Source organism: Chenopodium album, chromosome 20, assembly GCF_948465745.1.
Source record: "Chenopodium album chromosome 20, dcCheAlbu1.1, whole genome shotgun sequence".
Taxonomy (NCBI): Eukaryota; Viridiplantae; Streptophyta; class Magnoliopsida; order Caryophyllales; family Amaranthaceae; genus Chenopodium; species Chenopodium album.
The window spans coordinates 1297006-1312828 of NC_137853.1; the positions used below are offsets into that span (position 1 = coordinate 1297006).

The following is a 15823-nucleotide window of genomic DNA, read 5'->3' on the forward strand; positions in this document are numbered from 1 at the left end:
GTCGTAATTGTACGATCCTTGATTTGATTTTGCCCATTTTGGGTGTTGAGTGCTAGCTACCACTACTTCTAAATTTTAACCAATAACCAACTAAACTAGTTAGAATATGTATCTACAAAGATCGATCACTAAATTAAAGATAGAACTCATTTACTTGCATTATTCGTATACATATATTATACAAAGCTACTAACGAATTGGCTTTGTAGTTCGTTGCATATAATAATACTTTGCGGAAAATAGACCATTGAGAACTTCTCTATCAAACGTTGACAATAAGTATTCTTATTTCAGATGATTCATGAAAATACAAAAAGTTTCAACTCTTGTAGGTCATCAAGAAACCTACTCTAAGTAATACAAGTATGATTAAAGATATGCAAGCAATATTCCATTTGTTTTTGAGGATTCATTAATATTAGAGAACAAATGATAGCATGCTTATCATATGCATGAATTTAGAGGACATAGCTTGGGGATGATTAGGCTCGAACCGATAACCTCCAACACGTCAAGGTGCGTGACACTTTCCACCTAGCACTTCTCAAAGATCTTACCACTAAAATTAGCACGCCAAGAAATTTGCTACATACATTTGCGTTACGTTACACAATTTCGAACATAGACATTTTCAAAGTCATACATAAGTTGCATATTATGGTTGTGAGACGTTAGCTAGATCATCCTCTTTCTGAACAACATTTGTAGTGTCGATGAAAGTTTCAACCCTATCTTTTCTAACCATGAGGTAGATGACCGATAAGATATAGATAGCAATCAATGGAAACACGACGATTCCCATGAACACGTTACCAACTTTAGGTAAGTTATTGTGTAGCAACCACCCAAGGAAGGCCGTGATCAAGTAATAGATGTTGATGCCAATGATTCCGAGTCCCAAAATCCATGAGGTGACAATAATCTGCCCAAGTTAAGACTTCTATTAGTAACATCTAAATCAATTTATGATGAAATTCTACATGTTTTAGATGAAGGGTGTTGAGATAATGTATTTGAATTGAAGTTAACGAACTTACAATATTTGAGTTCTTGTGAGGTCCCATCTTAGTAGTACTACTGCTAAACTTAAGGAGTGGAATCAAAGCAAATGGAAGCTCAAATGATAATATCATCTACAAAATTATAGTCATTATATTAGTATTCATGAAATACAAAAAGATACATATATATACATACATATATTATATTAAAAAATTGACTTCTGATAGAGTATATAAACCAATTAATTCTAGGCTTCAACCATAAACTTAAGTTTTTGATTAAATTCACCAAGTTCGAAAAAAATTACACTCACCGAGGCAATAATAATGAGTTTCCCAGCTCCTGCTGATCCTCCGATGATAGAGACTATTAGGCTTGGCGTAATAGCCACCAATCGAGTAACTAAATTCCTTAACCATGATTTCATTTTAAGGTCCAAAAATCCCTGAAACACAAAACATATGAATTGTCAAAATTGTCATAGTATTATTAATTAGTTGTACAAAATTATAAAAACGTGGTGTAACTTAATAACACAATCCATTATTATCACATAATAAGATGTATGATACCTGCATAATATATTGGCCAGCATAAGTCCCAGTGATGGTAGAGCTTTGTCCAGAAGCAAAGAGAGCAATGCCATAGAAAATCGCGGCAGTTTTTTTGCCTAAGACATTTTGAAGAAGGATTGAAGCATTGTTAAGGGTTAAACCACTACATTGTTGTGCCTCTAGTTGTGTTAGATTGTTGCTTGAACAAACTGTGCCGGATACAGATATAATGGCTACATTGATCCAAAACGCGATAAATAGAGCAAAACCACTCTCTAATAAGAAGTATCTACATGCTTGCTGCAAAATAATAAGCATAACATGCATATTAGTAAACTTAATTAATTGTAATAATAATCATGTATTAGAGATTAGATCAATAGCTTCTTGTGTTCGTTACATACGTTAATGCCTTTCGTAGACATGGTTACTTTTCTTGATAACACAAGGGCTGAATGTAGGAACAAGTTGTGCCTGTCAAGAGTCAAGTTTTGGAGAATTATATTGTTAGCATCATCGATAAAAAAATTACTATAGATTAAATGGTAAAAAAATACATACATTTGATAGATAGAGTATAAAATCTATTATTGGGTCTTAACGGAGCCCAAGAAAAAGTTTTATACTCTAATCTGTACAATTTTTTTTATGAAGGCTATAATACACGAAAAAAATGATATACAGAAGTCAAATATGAAGGCTATAATACACGAAATTGAGCAATTAAGGAAGTCTTGGGACCCGGTGTCGGAATTTCACGAAAAATTACGGGATGCATCCCGAGGACATATAATAGTGTTGCGACCCATATATAACCATTATTTGGCTACGTACAGGCCCCTGTGAAAGCTTATAGCCAATACAAGAGGCGTGTACGAAAATAGGTAAATTGACCATTTTAAGGCAAATTGGATGGTTCCACCCACCCAATTGGACTCCCGGAGGGTATTTGGGACCATGGTAAACCACTGGACAATTTTTATTTTCGGGCGAAAAAAGGTCAAAAAATTCCAAAATTGAAGGCTATTATCCACGCTTTTTGAGAAATTTTTGATGTTACGGGACCCGCTGACGAAAAGCCTTAAAATCCTAGGGGATACATTTTAGGGTCATATAATGACGTTTGGAACCATATATGACCATTATATGTTGTCATAATTAATCCATGGTAGGCTTGAGTTCACAAAATCGGTTCAAGTTGCGGACGGGTAAATTGACCGTTTAAAGGCATATTGGATGGTTGCACCCACCCAAATAGACTCCCGGGGTGTATTAGGGTCGTCCATGGTAAGCATCTCGATAATTTTTATTTCTGGATCAAAATAAGTGGAAAATTGTCCAAAATTGAAGGCTATAATACACTATTTTGAATCAATATTTGACATTTTTTCGAAAAATGAACTGAATGTGTTGGATGACTACTAGGGTCATATAAGGAGATTTGAAACCATAAGACACCGATAAAGATGTCTATAGAGTACCAAAAAAGAGTTTTGACTCTATTTTGAAATTCATGAAATACAGTGATGTCATATAAGTGTAATAATGATGTGACTTGAATATAGTGATGTCATATATTTATAATGATGTCATATATATGGTGCCGGAATTTCACGGAACATTATGGGATGCATCCCGAGGTCATATAATATTGTTGCGACACATGTATGACCATTATTCGGCTACGTATAGGCCCCTGTGAAAGCTTATAGCCAATACAAGAGACGTGTACAAAAACTGGTAAATTAACCGTTTTAAGGCAAATTGGATGGTTTCATCCACCCAATTGGACTCCTAGAGGATATTAGGGACCATGGTAAACATCTGGGCAAATTTTATTTCTGGGCGAAAAAAGGTCAAAAAATTCCAAAATTGAAGGCTATTATCCACGCTTTTTGAGGAATTTTTGATGTTTCGGGTCCAGTGGCGAAAAGTCTTGAAATCCTAAGGGATACATCTTAGGGTCATATAATGACGTTTGGAACCATATATGACCACTATATGTTGTCATAATTGACCGTGGTAGGCTTAAGTTCACGAAATCGGTGCAAGTTGCGGACGGGTAAATTGACCGTTTAAAGGCATATTGGATGTTGCACCCACCCAAATAGACTCTCGGGGTGTATTAGGGTCCATGGTAAGCATCTCGGCAATTTTTGTTTCCGAGGCAAAATAAGTGGAAAATTGTCCAAAATTGAAAGCTATAATACACTATTTCGGATTTATTTTTGACATTTTTTCGAAAAATGAACTTATTGTGTTAGATGACTACTAGCCTACTGGAGTCATATAAGGAGGTATGAAACCATAAGACACTAATAAAAATGTCTATAAAGTACCAAAATGAGTTTTGACTCTTTTGAAATTCATGAAATATAGTGATATCATATAAGTGTAATAATGTGATGTGAGTATGTGACTTGGCTATAGTGATGTCATGGTTACTTTCTGAAGAATTAAGTGAGAGATTAACGATAAAATTGTATGGATACTTACGGCATAACAAGAGCACCAAGCAGCGCGATGGAATCAGCAGTGGCGTCCTGGCCTTGAAGCTTAGGAATAAACATGCCCTCAACCACATCATTTATTGGGGGCTTCACATAACCCATCTCTCCAAAGAAGCAAGCTCCCATTATAAGCACTAATATTGCTATCAGCAATTCCAACTTCCTTATCTGTAACACCACCAAAAAAAAACAACATAAGACTTTTTTTACCACAATTTGTTAATGTACATACGCCCAAACAATGTATAATTTAAAAAAATTGTCACATTGTCTCAACCTTTTATGTTCGCACTTTAATCATAAACCAGCTATATATATACTGAAGTATATGTTTTAGAAAAGGTACAAATATATTCGGAACTAGCTAAATCATAGATGTTGAGATTACCCCATATTTTTGAAGTCCAAGGAGTAGGAGAGTGCTTAAACCAGTGAGAAGAACACCAGCCCAAACAGGAATATGAAAGAGTATGTTTAATGCGAAGGCGGTGCCAATGACTTCCGGTATGTCTGCTGCTATTACTGCTACTTCTGCTAGCAACCATAAGCAATACTTCACTACTACAGGGTACTCTGCTTTGCAATGCTCAGCCAAGTGTTTACCTTGAAAAATAAGTATCATTTATCGTCACATACTTATATATTAATGTTTGATAAGCTATAATATGGGGGTAATTTTTTAGGTACACGTCGTACAATCAGTTTTACCTTGTGCCAAGTGAACCAGACTATTTCATTCTTTGTACATGTGCTTGTAATGTGTGCAAATAGACAAGAATATGCGTATTTATAGTTTTACGATTAAGATTTTGGGGCTTACCAGTGGTCACACCAAGATTTGCTGCTAGAGATTGGATAATCAAAGCAAATATCAATCCAATAAGAATCACCCATAGAAGCTGAAAAATGAGACCATCATATTAGAGATTGAATAATCAAAGCAAAAATCAAGCTGTCCCGTTATACATACAAGTTAAAATAAAAATTAGCGCCATTAAGGAGTAGTTTGTACATAGTTGTCCTAAAGTGAGACGTGTAACAAGTTACCCACAACTTATTTTTTTATTTTTATTTTTTTTGACAGGGACTTATCTTATATATATACAAAAACTATAAGAAATATTTTGTATGTTATTTTGTGTAAATATATATATATATATATATATATATATATTTTGACGGGTAATATTATTAGCTGCCAAAAAATAAATGTAATAAACTAATGATAACAAAAAGATAAAGAGTAGTTACCGAGAATCGATGATTAGCTCCTGCTTGCAAATCGGTTTCCACTGGTACATAACATCATATCAAATGAATATATGTAATAAGAAGACAAATTCAACTATATATAATAACTACTAGTACTAAGTATTATATATACTTCATCCTACGTATGTCTTTATAATAATTATTTGGTTTATTGCTTTATATTGACATATCTACTACATACAACTCACTTGATTATTGTATGTGTCATATTCAATAATATTACATATATAGTTTATAAATAACAAAAGAAACAAAGGAACATATAAGAAAATCTTAAAAATTCTAGCATAGTTATCTGCTATGGTCGACTATCTTTGACTACGATTTACTTATATATAAACAAATTAAATCTTAACCGTTGATATGTGAGTAATAGAGGGAAAGAGAAACTTACAATTGCCAGGATCAAGATAAGCCAAGGAAACCAGGAAGCCAGGACCAACGAATGATAAGAACTTTTTCCAACCAGGTTCCTATAACAATTTATCAACTAATTAATTAGTACATTTAATTTAGTTTCTTTGCATACAAAGAACTAGTTTATTCAAGAGAAAATCGAATTTAATAAATATATATAATAAGTTTATAATTATAATTTAGTGGTTAGACTTCTGAAAATTAAAATTCAAAGCTTACGCCATTATTTAAATGTGGTTCGATCAACACCATAACTTGAAGATCACTTTGTGGCTTTGATGATGTTAGAGATTTTAAGAGATGTCAAACATCTATTGATAGTTGATATCTTGATTATTGTTATTATGGTGTCAAAAAGAAAAAAAATATTTTGATTATTATTATTGTGATGTTGTATATTGTTATTTTTCTGATCATATATGATACCAAAATAACCAAGATATCAAGAGATATGATATCTCTTAATATCTCTAAATTTTGACACCTCATGTGAACACACTTAATTTTGAGGGCTTTTTTAAAATCCTATTTCATATAAATTCTACATAAAAATCAACTAATGAAATTTTGACTTGTAACCTATAAGTTTCTACCTCACTTGCAACTAATGACATCTCTATATTAGATGGATGTAATGCCTCTCTAAATTCTATGACATTACTAGGATTACCGGCCAGGCGGCCACTATGTTTTAATACGACGTTCCAATGTGTTTGACCTTTCAAATGTATGTAAATAGTACATTCAAACTGACAAGAGTCCGATACAAGGGTTTTGATCACAACTTAATACACGAAATAAACTTTAGCGAACAAACTGACATCTTTGATACGTGATGGCCTGGATCATATAAGACCTTATTTTGAGGAGAATACTTCGTAATAATGAAAACTAGATTTTTTTTTTTTTAAAAAAAAAAATACTTCGTAATAATAATGATGAACTTAAAGAAAAATGTTTTGTTTTTTTTGGCAAGAAAGAAAAATGTTAAACTAAAGAAAGAAAACAAAATAAAATAAAATAGATTATGACCTTATTAGTTGGAGCTTCATCAAAGTGTTTGCTAGGAGAGAGCGAAGGCGGACCATCATGAATAACTAGATCAACATTATTATTAGGAGAAGTTGCAATGGCAACTATTCGATTGCTACCACCTAAAACTCCAGACTTTCTTCCTTCTTTCTCAAGAGTTGCCATTTATTTATTTATATATATATTTTTTGTATTAAACTTATGATATTTGATGTTTTATACTTATATTTAAGGTTGAAGAATGGAGCTTTATATATATGGTAAATCAGTAAATAACACCTTCACCATTCATAAACTATATATTAGTGTTAGTTTTAGTATTAATTAGCAAATTATTGCTGATAAACCCTTATAAAAAAATATGTTATTTTGTTTATCATTTGTGCAATTGTGCTTTGATAAGCTAGCTGACGTATAGTAAGAAGGAGGCATGATTCCACACTATGTAGTCCACCTAAAAATATCAATATTTATATATTTTTCTTGTCTTTTTTTAAGTGTCACATTATAAGATTTTCTACCCAATTAATATTATTAGTAGTAATATAGTTTATTAATTTTTTTTTTTTTTTTGAACGGAGTAGTAATATAGTTTTATACTTTATCTAAATAGAAGTTTACATAATCTGTGAGTTTTATCTAAAGGTAAAATATATAATTTTTTCAATCATCATTTTACATAGTAGGGGAGTTTTATAGCTTTGATCTATCCCATAAAAAGTCACATGTTCGTGAGAATTATTGATATTAGAAGAGAAATGTGTTCATTTTAATTACTCGCATATGATTACAGAGACTTTGAGAGATTTTCCTTTTAGGCATAAAATTTTAACGCAAAATTTCCTTTAGCTTAGACAGTTATGCTTGTGAAGTAGACTAAGGGCCGGCTATTGGGCTGTGCAAACAGCCCAACAGCACAGGGTCTCACATTATTTGGGCCCCAAAATCTAAAATTTTGATAAAGTATAATTATTATTTAAGGAGCAAAAATAAAGAAACAATCAGTTGGTTAAGTTGGTAACATACACAAATAAATGAGGCAAGCTTTTTTATCAGGTTTGTGTTCGATTCCCCTTCCCCAGATTTTGACTCATTTTTAATTCCCTAAACTTTGGCTGTTTGACGTAGTTTTTTAAGTCTTTATTTATTTCAGTTGGTTAAGTTTGTATCGTTTGATAATTTTCACTTATATTCTTTATGTATGTATTAATTTTTAGTGGACATAATTTTTTTTACCACTTATTTAATATGACAAAAATTGCAAAGTATTTGAGATAAGAAAAAGTAGCAAGTAGAAATATAAATTTTATTAATAGCACAGGGCCCCCAAACAGTTTAGGATGGCCCTGAGTAGACTCTCTTAGCTTCAATCTAATGGGTGCAACCAAAATTCATAATTTACATATATTATTTATTAATATTAGTTTACTCCTTGACTTTTTGAAAGATATTTATTAATTTGTGGATTTGGTGGAAAAAACGACACATCAATACTATTATGGAATACTGTTATTTACTAGTATTAAGAATAAAGGGCTACTAATTAAAATATATAAGGTTTGTTAAGTGATATATATACTTTATCTCTAGATTTAATTTTATGACCAAATTAATTGAAAGTATGATAATTGATAGTAATTGATTGATTATTATTTTATATTCGCTTCAATTCTGTAATCTTTATAGTCAGTAGCATAAGAGGCATGAGCCATGACCGTGATTAACCAATATTCAACTGAAATAACGGCAACCTATTGGCTGCTTATGACTTGTGAAACGTGAATCAAGCAAGCAACCACATATATATCTAGAAGCCAGGCTTATCTTATTAGATTATTTTATTATTATTTATTTGTTTGTATAAAATGAAATAGACACTATATTATAGGATGAACGGAGTATATAAATTTACTTAGCTTGTTTTGTAGAGAAGAGATGTCTGGATGATATTAATGATTTAGGGCCTATTCTCATTGACTGAAGTGAACTGAACCGAAATGAATATTTTATAAGAGAAGAAAATTAGGAGTTGAACTGAACTGAACTGAATTTCATCGTAAGAGAACAGGGCCTTAATCTTTCAAGTGTGTCATCACTGAAGATAGATAGCCTCCTTGCATATATACTAGACAAGAGTAGCAGCTTATTAAAAAGAATTTTCTTATCAATTAATTATGATATACTTCCTCTGTTCTTTTTTACTTGACATGTTTCTTTTATCACGCTTGTCAATGCAAAACTTTAATGATCAATAATTAAGTTCTCCATGATAAAAAAATATAATAGTTATATAATATGATACTACTTATTGAGACGAATTCAAAATAATCCAACATGAATATATTTTTCCTTACATATTATTCACAAAACACGGTCAAAGGAGGGGTAGTGAATAGTGTAAAAGTCAAAGTGGGTCAAGTAAAAAAGAACGGAGAAAGTAGCAAATTAACATACGCTCATTGATGAGGATCTCACCTTGTGACTTTAAGGTCACAACTCACAACTTAAAGTGACACCAACTACGCACAGTTGCTTGAGAGTAGAGGAATTCCCTTGCCTTCTTCCTTTACTCTTTAGCATGAACTTGCATAGTCGGACATCTTAGATTGACTTAACCTATAACAGGTGTTTCCTTAAAGTATTCCTTTTCTCAAAGGAACTAATATGTGTGCAGTGTGCTAAAGTAAGTGGTTTGGTCAACCAACGAACCTATGTGGAGTTTAAGTTTGATGGGGACACTTTCACCTTTCCATATCCCTTCATATTAAAGAATGAGTGATCACGTTAAGAATCACCAATCAATTTTGCACAATACTTGGAGTAAGTACGTTAAAAAAATTTAATCATCTTGATCAATGTCAAAATTTCAAAGTCATCGAATTTCAGCAATACTTATTGTTTATATCTAATGGCCTATCCCATATCAACATACATGATACATGTTACTATCTCAATAGCAACTGAATACGTAATACGAAGTACTAATCATCACCAAGATTATTATTTATAGGTACAATTCATCCTTTTTTTTTTTTTTTTCTTTGACATATGCTTAGTCTATAACTATTGCAAACGAGCTACACTATTACATTGAGCTAAGCTAGCTCTTACAAAAACAAGGCTATTACATCGTCTGTTCATTTATATATAACAATTTAATTTTACATTTGATCACTCACATAATAATTAATTTATAACATAAACTTTAATTTTATTTTCAAACCTATCTATTTGGTAATTGGTACAATCTTTTCTCTCAAAGATATTATTGGCTAAGTTAGCTAACATTGTCTAGCCATATATATGTAACATGTACAACTTAACGTTTGAATCGAATGATCATCATTTACATGACAAACAACATGCATGCAACTATGCAAGTAACATTTGGAGTACCATTGCATATACGATTATACGAAGTATATTGTATATATATGCTTTTGGCTGTTACGGCAGTATGTCTGGAAGATCATCTTTGTTAGCAGCATTAGAAGAAAGCTCAGGAGAGTCGACGAACGTGACAACCCTATCTTTTCTAAACATTAGATAGATTACTCCTACAACATAGAGAGCTATTAAGGGAAACACCGCGATTCCAATGAAAACATTGCTTATTCTTGACAAACTACTGTGAATTAGCCAACCCACAAATCCTGTGCTTAGGAAATATATGTCGATGCCAATTATTCCTAGTCCCAAACTCCATGAGATGACCATAATCTGCATGCCCAATTAATTTTAGTTAAAGCCATAACTTAATTTGTTAATTATCGGTTTTATTTAATATTACTAATAATTATTATATGCTTTATTCGAAATTAAGCTAGCATTACTAAAACTTACGATAATGGAGTTCTTGTGAGGTCCCATCTTAGTAGAACTACCGCTGAACTTAAGCAGTGGAAATAGAGCAAATGGAACCCCAAATGATGCTATCATCTGCAATATAATATGTATTATACATTAGAATTAGGGTTGAACAATGGCCAAGCCAGGCTGAGGTTTGTGTCAAAAAAAAAAAAAAAAAAAAAAAAAGGGGCTGAGGTTTAAAATTCAGTCCGCTTAATTGGTTGGGCTGGGCTAAGGTTCAAGCCGAAAATGCTTGCCCAAAACCGCAAAATTGGATAGGCAAGGCCTAGTGAGTTGAGCCAAAAAAAATAACTAAATAGCTTAAAAATGCATGTCCACAAGAAAATAAAAAGATTTGAGTGGGCCTTAGGGCTGAAAATTTCTGCCCAAAGTTGGGCCGGGCCTAACATGTTCCTGCTCTAATTAGAATGTGTTATACTACCTCCGTTTCATGTTATTTGCAATGATTATACATTTTTCTTCTCTACTTTATGTCAAAAAATCGCTGCAAATAATATAAAACGGAGGTAGTATATGTGTTGCAAATGAATGCAACCTTGTTTGTTCATCTAGTTGGTTAGAGACACAAACCGAGGTAATAATAATGAGCTTCCCAGCTCCTGATGATCCTCCAATGATTGAAACAATTAGGCTTGGTGCAATTGAGATGCATCGAGTCATTAAATTCCTTGACCATGATTTCATCTTAAAGTCTAAAAATCCCTGGAAAAGTGGAAAGTAAACATATAAATGACTTAAACAAAGTCATAATAACAACTTGCATTATTATGTAATTGAATTCATGTATAAATTAAGTTATTGGAGAGATTGATTTCATAATTGTAAATTTGTAGCAATCAACTAATCATGTATTTTCAATTTTTTTTGTTACTTGTAACGACTTTTGGAATTTTACACTTAGTTTGTCAGTGTAACTTCAACTACTTACAGTTAAATAATCCGGGTGAATATTTGAGATATTTAACATCAAAACCTCATAGGACCATGTTTTTCCTCAATCAAGAATAAATCACAAGACTTTATCCGTGCAGCTTAATATAAATGGTGTCATTAAACTATAATTAAGATTAATATACAATGAATATTCTTATAAATTTTTTTTTTTTAAAAAATAGGGTTAGTGTGTTACCTGCATAATGTATTGGCCAGCATAAGTCCCGGTGATTGTAGAGCTTTGTCCAGATGCAAAGAGAGCAATTCCATAAATAATAGAGGCAGATTTTCGGCCCAAAACGTTTTTTAGAAGAAGATTTGCATTATTAAGTGTTAAAACACTACATAGTTCTGCCACTTCGGGTGTAAGACTATCGCCTGAACAAATTCGGCCTGATACCGATACAACAGCTACGTTGATCAAGAACGCGAGTACAAAGGCGAAACCACTCTCTAACAGGAAGTATCTACATGCGTCCTGAACAACAATCATTTATCGAGCTAGATTATTTTTCATGTACGGAGTACTTACACAAATTTTTTTAAGAAAATATTAGTAATTGGAGAAGTTACGTAGAGTATAATGTTTGGTAAAATTAGCTAAAAGCTAAGGTTAAAACATACATGTAGTGTTCAAAATTAATCGAGGGTTTTTATTTTTTTGGTAACATACGTTAATGCCTTTAGTAGACTTGGGTACTTTTCTGGTTAACACAAGAGCTGAGTGGAGAAAGAGGTTGTGCCTGTCAAATTTAATTGCAAATCAAACAAAATAATTAGCATCTCTAGTAAAAATTTAACATGATTAATTAGTTTAAGCAAAACGTTATAAATATGAAGTTTTATGATGCCTAAGGAAGTGATTAATATGTGAGCTTACGGCATAATAGAAGCACCCAACAACGCAATGGCATCAGCAGTCGCCTCGTTGCCTGTAAGCTTAGGAATAAACATGCCCTTGATTACCTCTTCCGCCGGCGGCTTCACATAACCCATTTCTCCAAAGAAGCAAGCTCCCATTACAAGCATAAACACTGCTATCAATATTTCCAACTTTCTCACCTATATCAACACCAAAAACCCGAGGAAAAAAAAAATACTAATCAATTAAAGTATTATGTACATATATATAATGTGACCCTTGTGACATGAAGAGACTGGGGGACAGCTCAAGTGGTTAGCATATTGTACAAGTTCGTTGATGCATGATTAGTATAAATGACATATACAATAATTCAAATAATGTATACTCGTACATTTTAGGATGTAATGTCTTAAAAAAAACAGTATCAAGTTATGAAAGTTGAATGTTACATGGTTTAGTAAGTCGTTATAGGCCTTATAGGGTACGTTCTTTTCTTGAGATAAGAAAATAAAATAAAAACTCATGTTATTGTTTAATCAATAAATACCCCATATCTATGGATTCCAAGGAGGAGAAGAGTGCTTAAGCCAGTAAGAAGAACACCAGCCCAAAGGGGAATATGAAATAGAATGTTTAATGAGAAGGCGGTCGCAATGACTTCAGGTATATCAGCTGCTATCACAGCTAATTCTGCTAGCAACCATAACCCATAATTCACTATCATTGGGTACTCCGATTTGCAATGCTCTGACAAGTGTTTGCCTGAAAAAAAACCAATTTAATTAATTACTCGAATACTTAGCTTTATTTGATTTAATTAAAAATTTACATTATTAGGGTTAATAAGTACGTACTTCCTCTGTTTTTAAATACTTGCTCCACTTTCTTTTTCCGGCCGTTTTTAAATATTTGCTCCATTTTATTAAACGCGAGTCTGGGCCACACCCGCAAATCAAGAGAGAGAGTCCACTTCACAAGTCCAAGGAGGTTCCATCCCAAAACCATATGGCAATAGGAGGAGTAGCCCCTTAGCATTATAAAGTGTTTTAATTCTCTCTTCTTCGACCAATGTGGGACACTTACATGTGGTGACACTTGAGAGGTTTATTCTTCAACACTCCCCCTCACATGTAAGGTCCCTTTAACTCAAGGATCGCTTGATCCAATTTAATTTGGCCCAGAATATTTAATGCCATTAAAGGTCCCAAACTTTGGGCCTGGCAATATACTCAAACCATTAGAGGTCCCATACCGTGGGCCTGGCTCTGATACCATATTAAACGCGGGTCTGGGCCACACCCGCAAACTAAGAGAGAGAGTCAATTTCACAAGTCCAAGGAGGTTCCATCCCAAAACCATATGGCAATAGGAGGAGTAGCCCCTTAGCCTTATAAAGTGTTTTAATTCTCTCTTCTTCAACCAATGTGGGACACTTACATGTGGTGACACTTGAGAGGTTTATTCTTCAACACATTTTCTTTTTTGGAAAGCTTTTACAATATTTAATTCATTTCTCACACTTGGTAGACCCAACATAATACTCTCTCTCCTCCTATTCTTCCACTACTTTTGCTTTTTACTACCTCCGTTACATATTAGTTGCAACTTTGGGCAATATTTGTGAGAGATAAAATATTCCAAAGTTGCAACTAGTATGTAACGGGGGTAGTACAATTTTTTTATTTACTCAACTACCCCACTACCTCCATATTTTATAACGCTCTCCAATTTCTCCTAAAAACTCCGCGCATGGAGAAATGGAGCAAGTATTTAAAAACGGAGGGTGTATAAATTGATTTGAAACCTTATTACCAGTGGATACTCCTAGGTTTGCTGCTAGAGATTGCGTAATCAAAGCGAAAATTAATCCGGTAAGTACCACCCATAGAAGCTGAAAATCATCAAGATCAGATCAGATCATCCAAATTTGTCAGACATGCATGCATGATTTTTTTTATTTTTTTTCAAGGTAAGATATGAGGGGTGCCCCTCCTATCACGGGAGGACTAGAGTGAGGATCGAACCCAAGTCACTCTTGGGGGAGATGGAAGAACAAACCGTCCCTCCACTACTCCTTGATACTCAAAACAACTAAAAACATGCATGAGTTTAATTGTACTCCGTATCATACAAATTACTCGAATATGAAAAAAAAATTACTCGTATATGTTGGAATTACCTGATATTTATGATTAGCTCCAGCTTGCAAGTCAGTTTCCACTGAGACAAAAAAATAAAAAAAAATACAAGCTACATAAGAACTCTAAGGTTTACATGCATGTGCATGACAAGCTATATATAGAACTCTTTGGTTTACAATTTTACATGCATCATGCATTCATGCATGTGGCTTCTTGACCACGTTAATTCACAGTCGCACTTGAAAAAAAAAATTAATTATAGTGTTTCAGACTTATAATAACTTATTATTCTTTTGAGACAAATGAAATACTTTATTTCTACTCAAACAAAAAAAAAAAAAAATTAATAAACCGTATTTTCGTGTAATTTAAATTATAAAGTTGTAATTTCTTATACTCCTACTGTCTATATATTTTTTTCGTTCACTAAGAATAATTAACTAGATTTATTAATAGCAAGAGAAACTTACAATTGCCAGGGTCAAGATAAGCCATTGAAACTAGAAATCCAGGACCAACAAATGAGAGAAACTTTCTCCATACGGGTTCCTATCAATCAAATATTCAGCTCCATTCAGTATATCGCTTTTAGTTATCCAAATATACTGGTTAAAGTGATGCACTTACTCTAAAACAAATGGAGTAACATGAAGTACATGCATGCAGGATAAATGCATTAATTAAATAATAGTTAATAAATTGGTAATACTGAAGACATTACTATCGATCATGAGTTATCACTATCACAATTCACAAACGATATAATTAATGAAATTAAACAAGAGATCATTAGAAACAAAGTAAGATCATGACCTGTTGATCAGTTGAATTTTCATCGAATCGTTTACTAGAAGAAAGAGAGAGAGGATCAATAGTATTACTAATCCCGTTACTTTCATCTTCATCAACTCCTTTAACATCAAAGGCAACTATTCGATTACTGCTCCCTAGAATTCCAGATCTTCTTGTTTCATTCGCATCAATTTTAGCCATAACTATTTGTTTTAATAAAATTATGTTCATTTGTTCACCTATATATAGTACAATAAAGTATGTCATAAAATAAAAATAAAAATAATCAACTCTATGATACGAAGTACTTCATATGATATTTGATAAAGCATTGATAGATAAGTCTTCACCGTACCATGATCTGGAATAATTTGCGTGATTAATTAAATAACCTAATGGGGTTTGGTATGTACTTTCATAAACTTTCAAAATCAT

General features: G+C 32.7%; 2 protein-coding genes across 2 annotated transcripts; both read right to left on the bottom strand.

Annotated features, from left to right (window-relative positions):
- Positions 1 to 645: 645 nt before the first annotated feature.
- On the bottom strand, positions 646 to 6952 carry LOC145597640 (metal transporter Nramp7.2-like). Its single transcript, XM_081653852.1, has 11 exons — positions 6788 to 6952; positions 5733 to 5811; positions 5318 to 5358; positions 4887 to 4965; positions 4455 to 4669; positions 4053 to 4234; positions 1961 to 2030; positions 1575 to 1856; positions 1316 to 1447; positions 1038 to 1133; positions 646 to 922 (listed from the first exon to the last, which is right to left on the bottom strand). The coding sequence occupies exons 1-11, from the start codon at positions 6950 to 6952 to the stop codon at positions 656 to 658; spliced, it is 1608 nt and encodes a 535-aa protein (XP_081509978.1). The 3' UTR covers positions 646 to 655.
- A 3282-nt stretch (positions 6953 to 10234) lies between these two features.
- On the bottom strand, positions 10235 to 15589 carry LOC145597774 (metal transporter Nramp7.2-like). Its single transcript, XM_081654018.1, has 11 exons — positions 15410 to 15589; positions 15067 to 15145; positions 14635 to 14675; positions 14268 to 14346; positions 13003 to 13217; positions 12471 to 12652; positions 12264 to 12333; positions 11787 to 12068; positions 11228 to 11359; positions 10631 to 10726; positions 10235 to 10507 (listed from the first exon to the last, which is right to left on the bottom strand). Exons 1-11 carry the CDS (start codon positions 15587 to 15589, stop codon positions 10235 to 10237), a joined length of 1629 nt encoding a protein of 542 aa, XP_081510144.1.
- Positions 15590 to 15823: the final 234 nt, after the last annotated feature.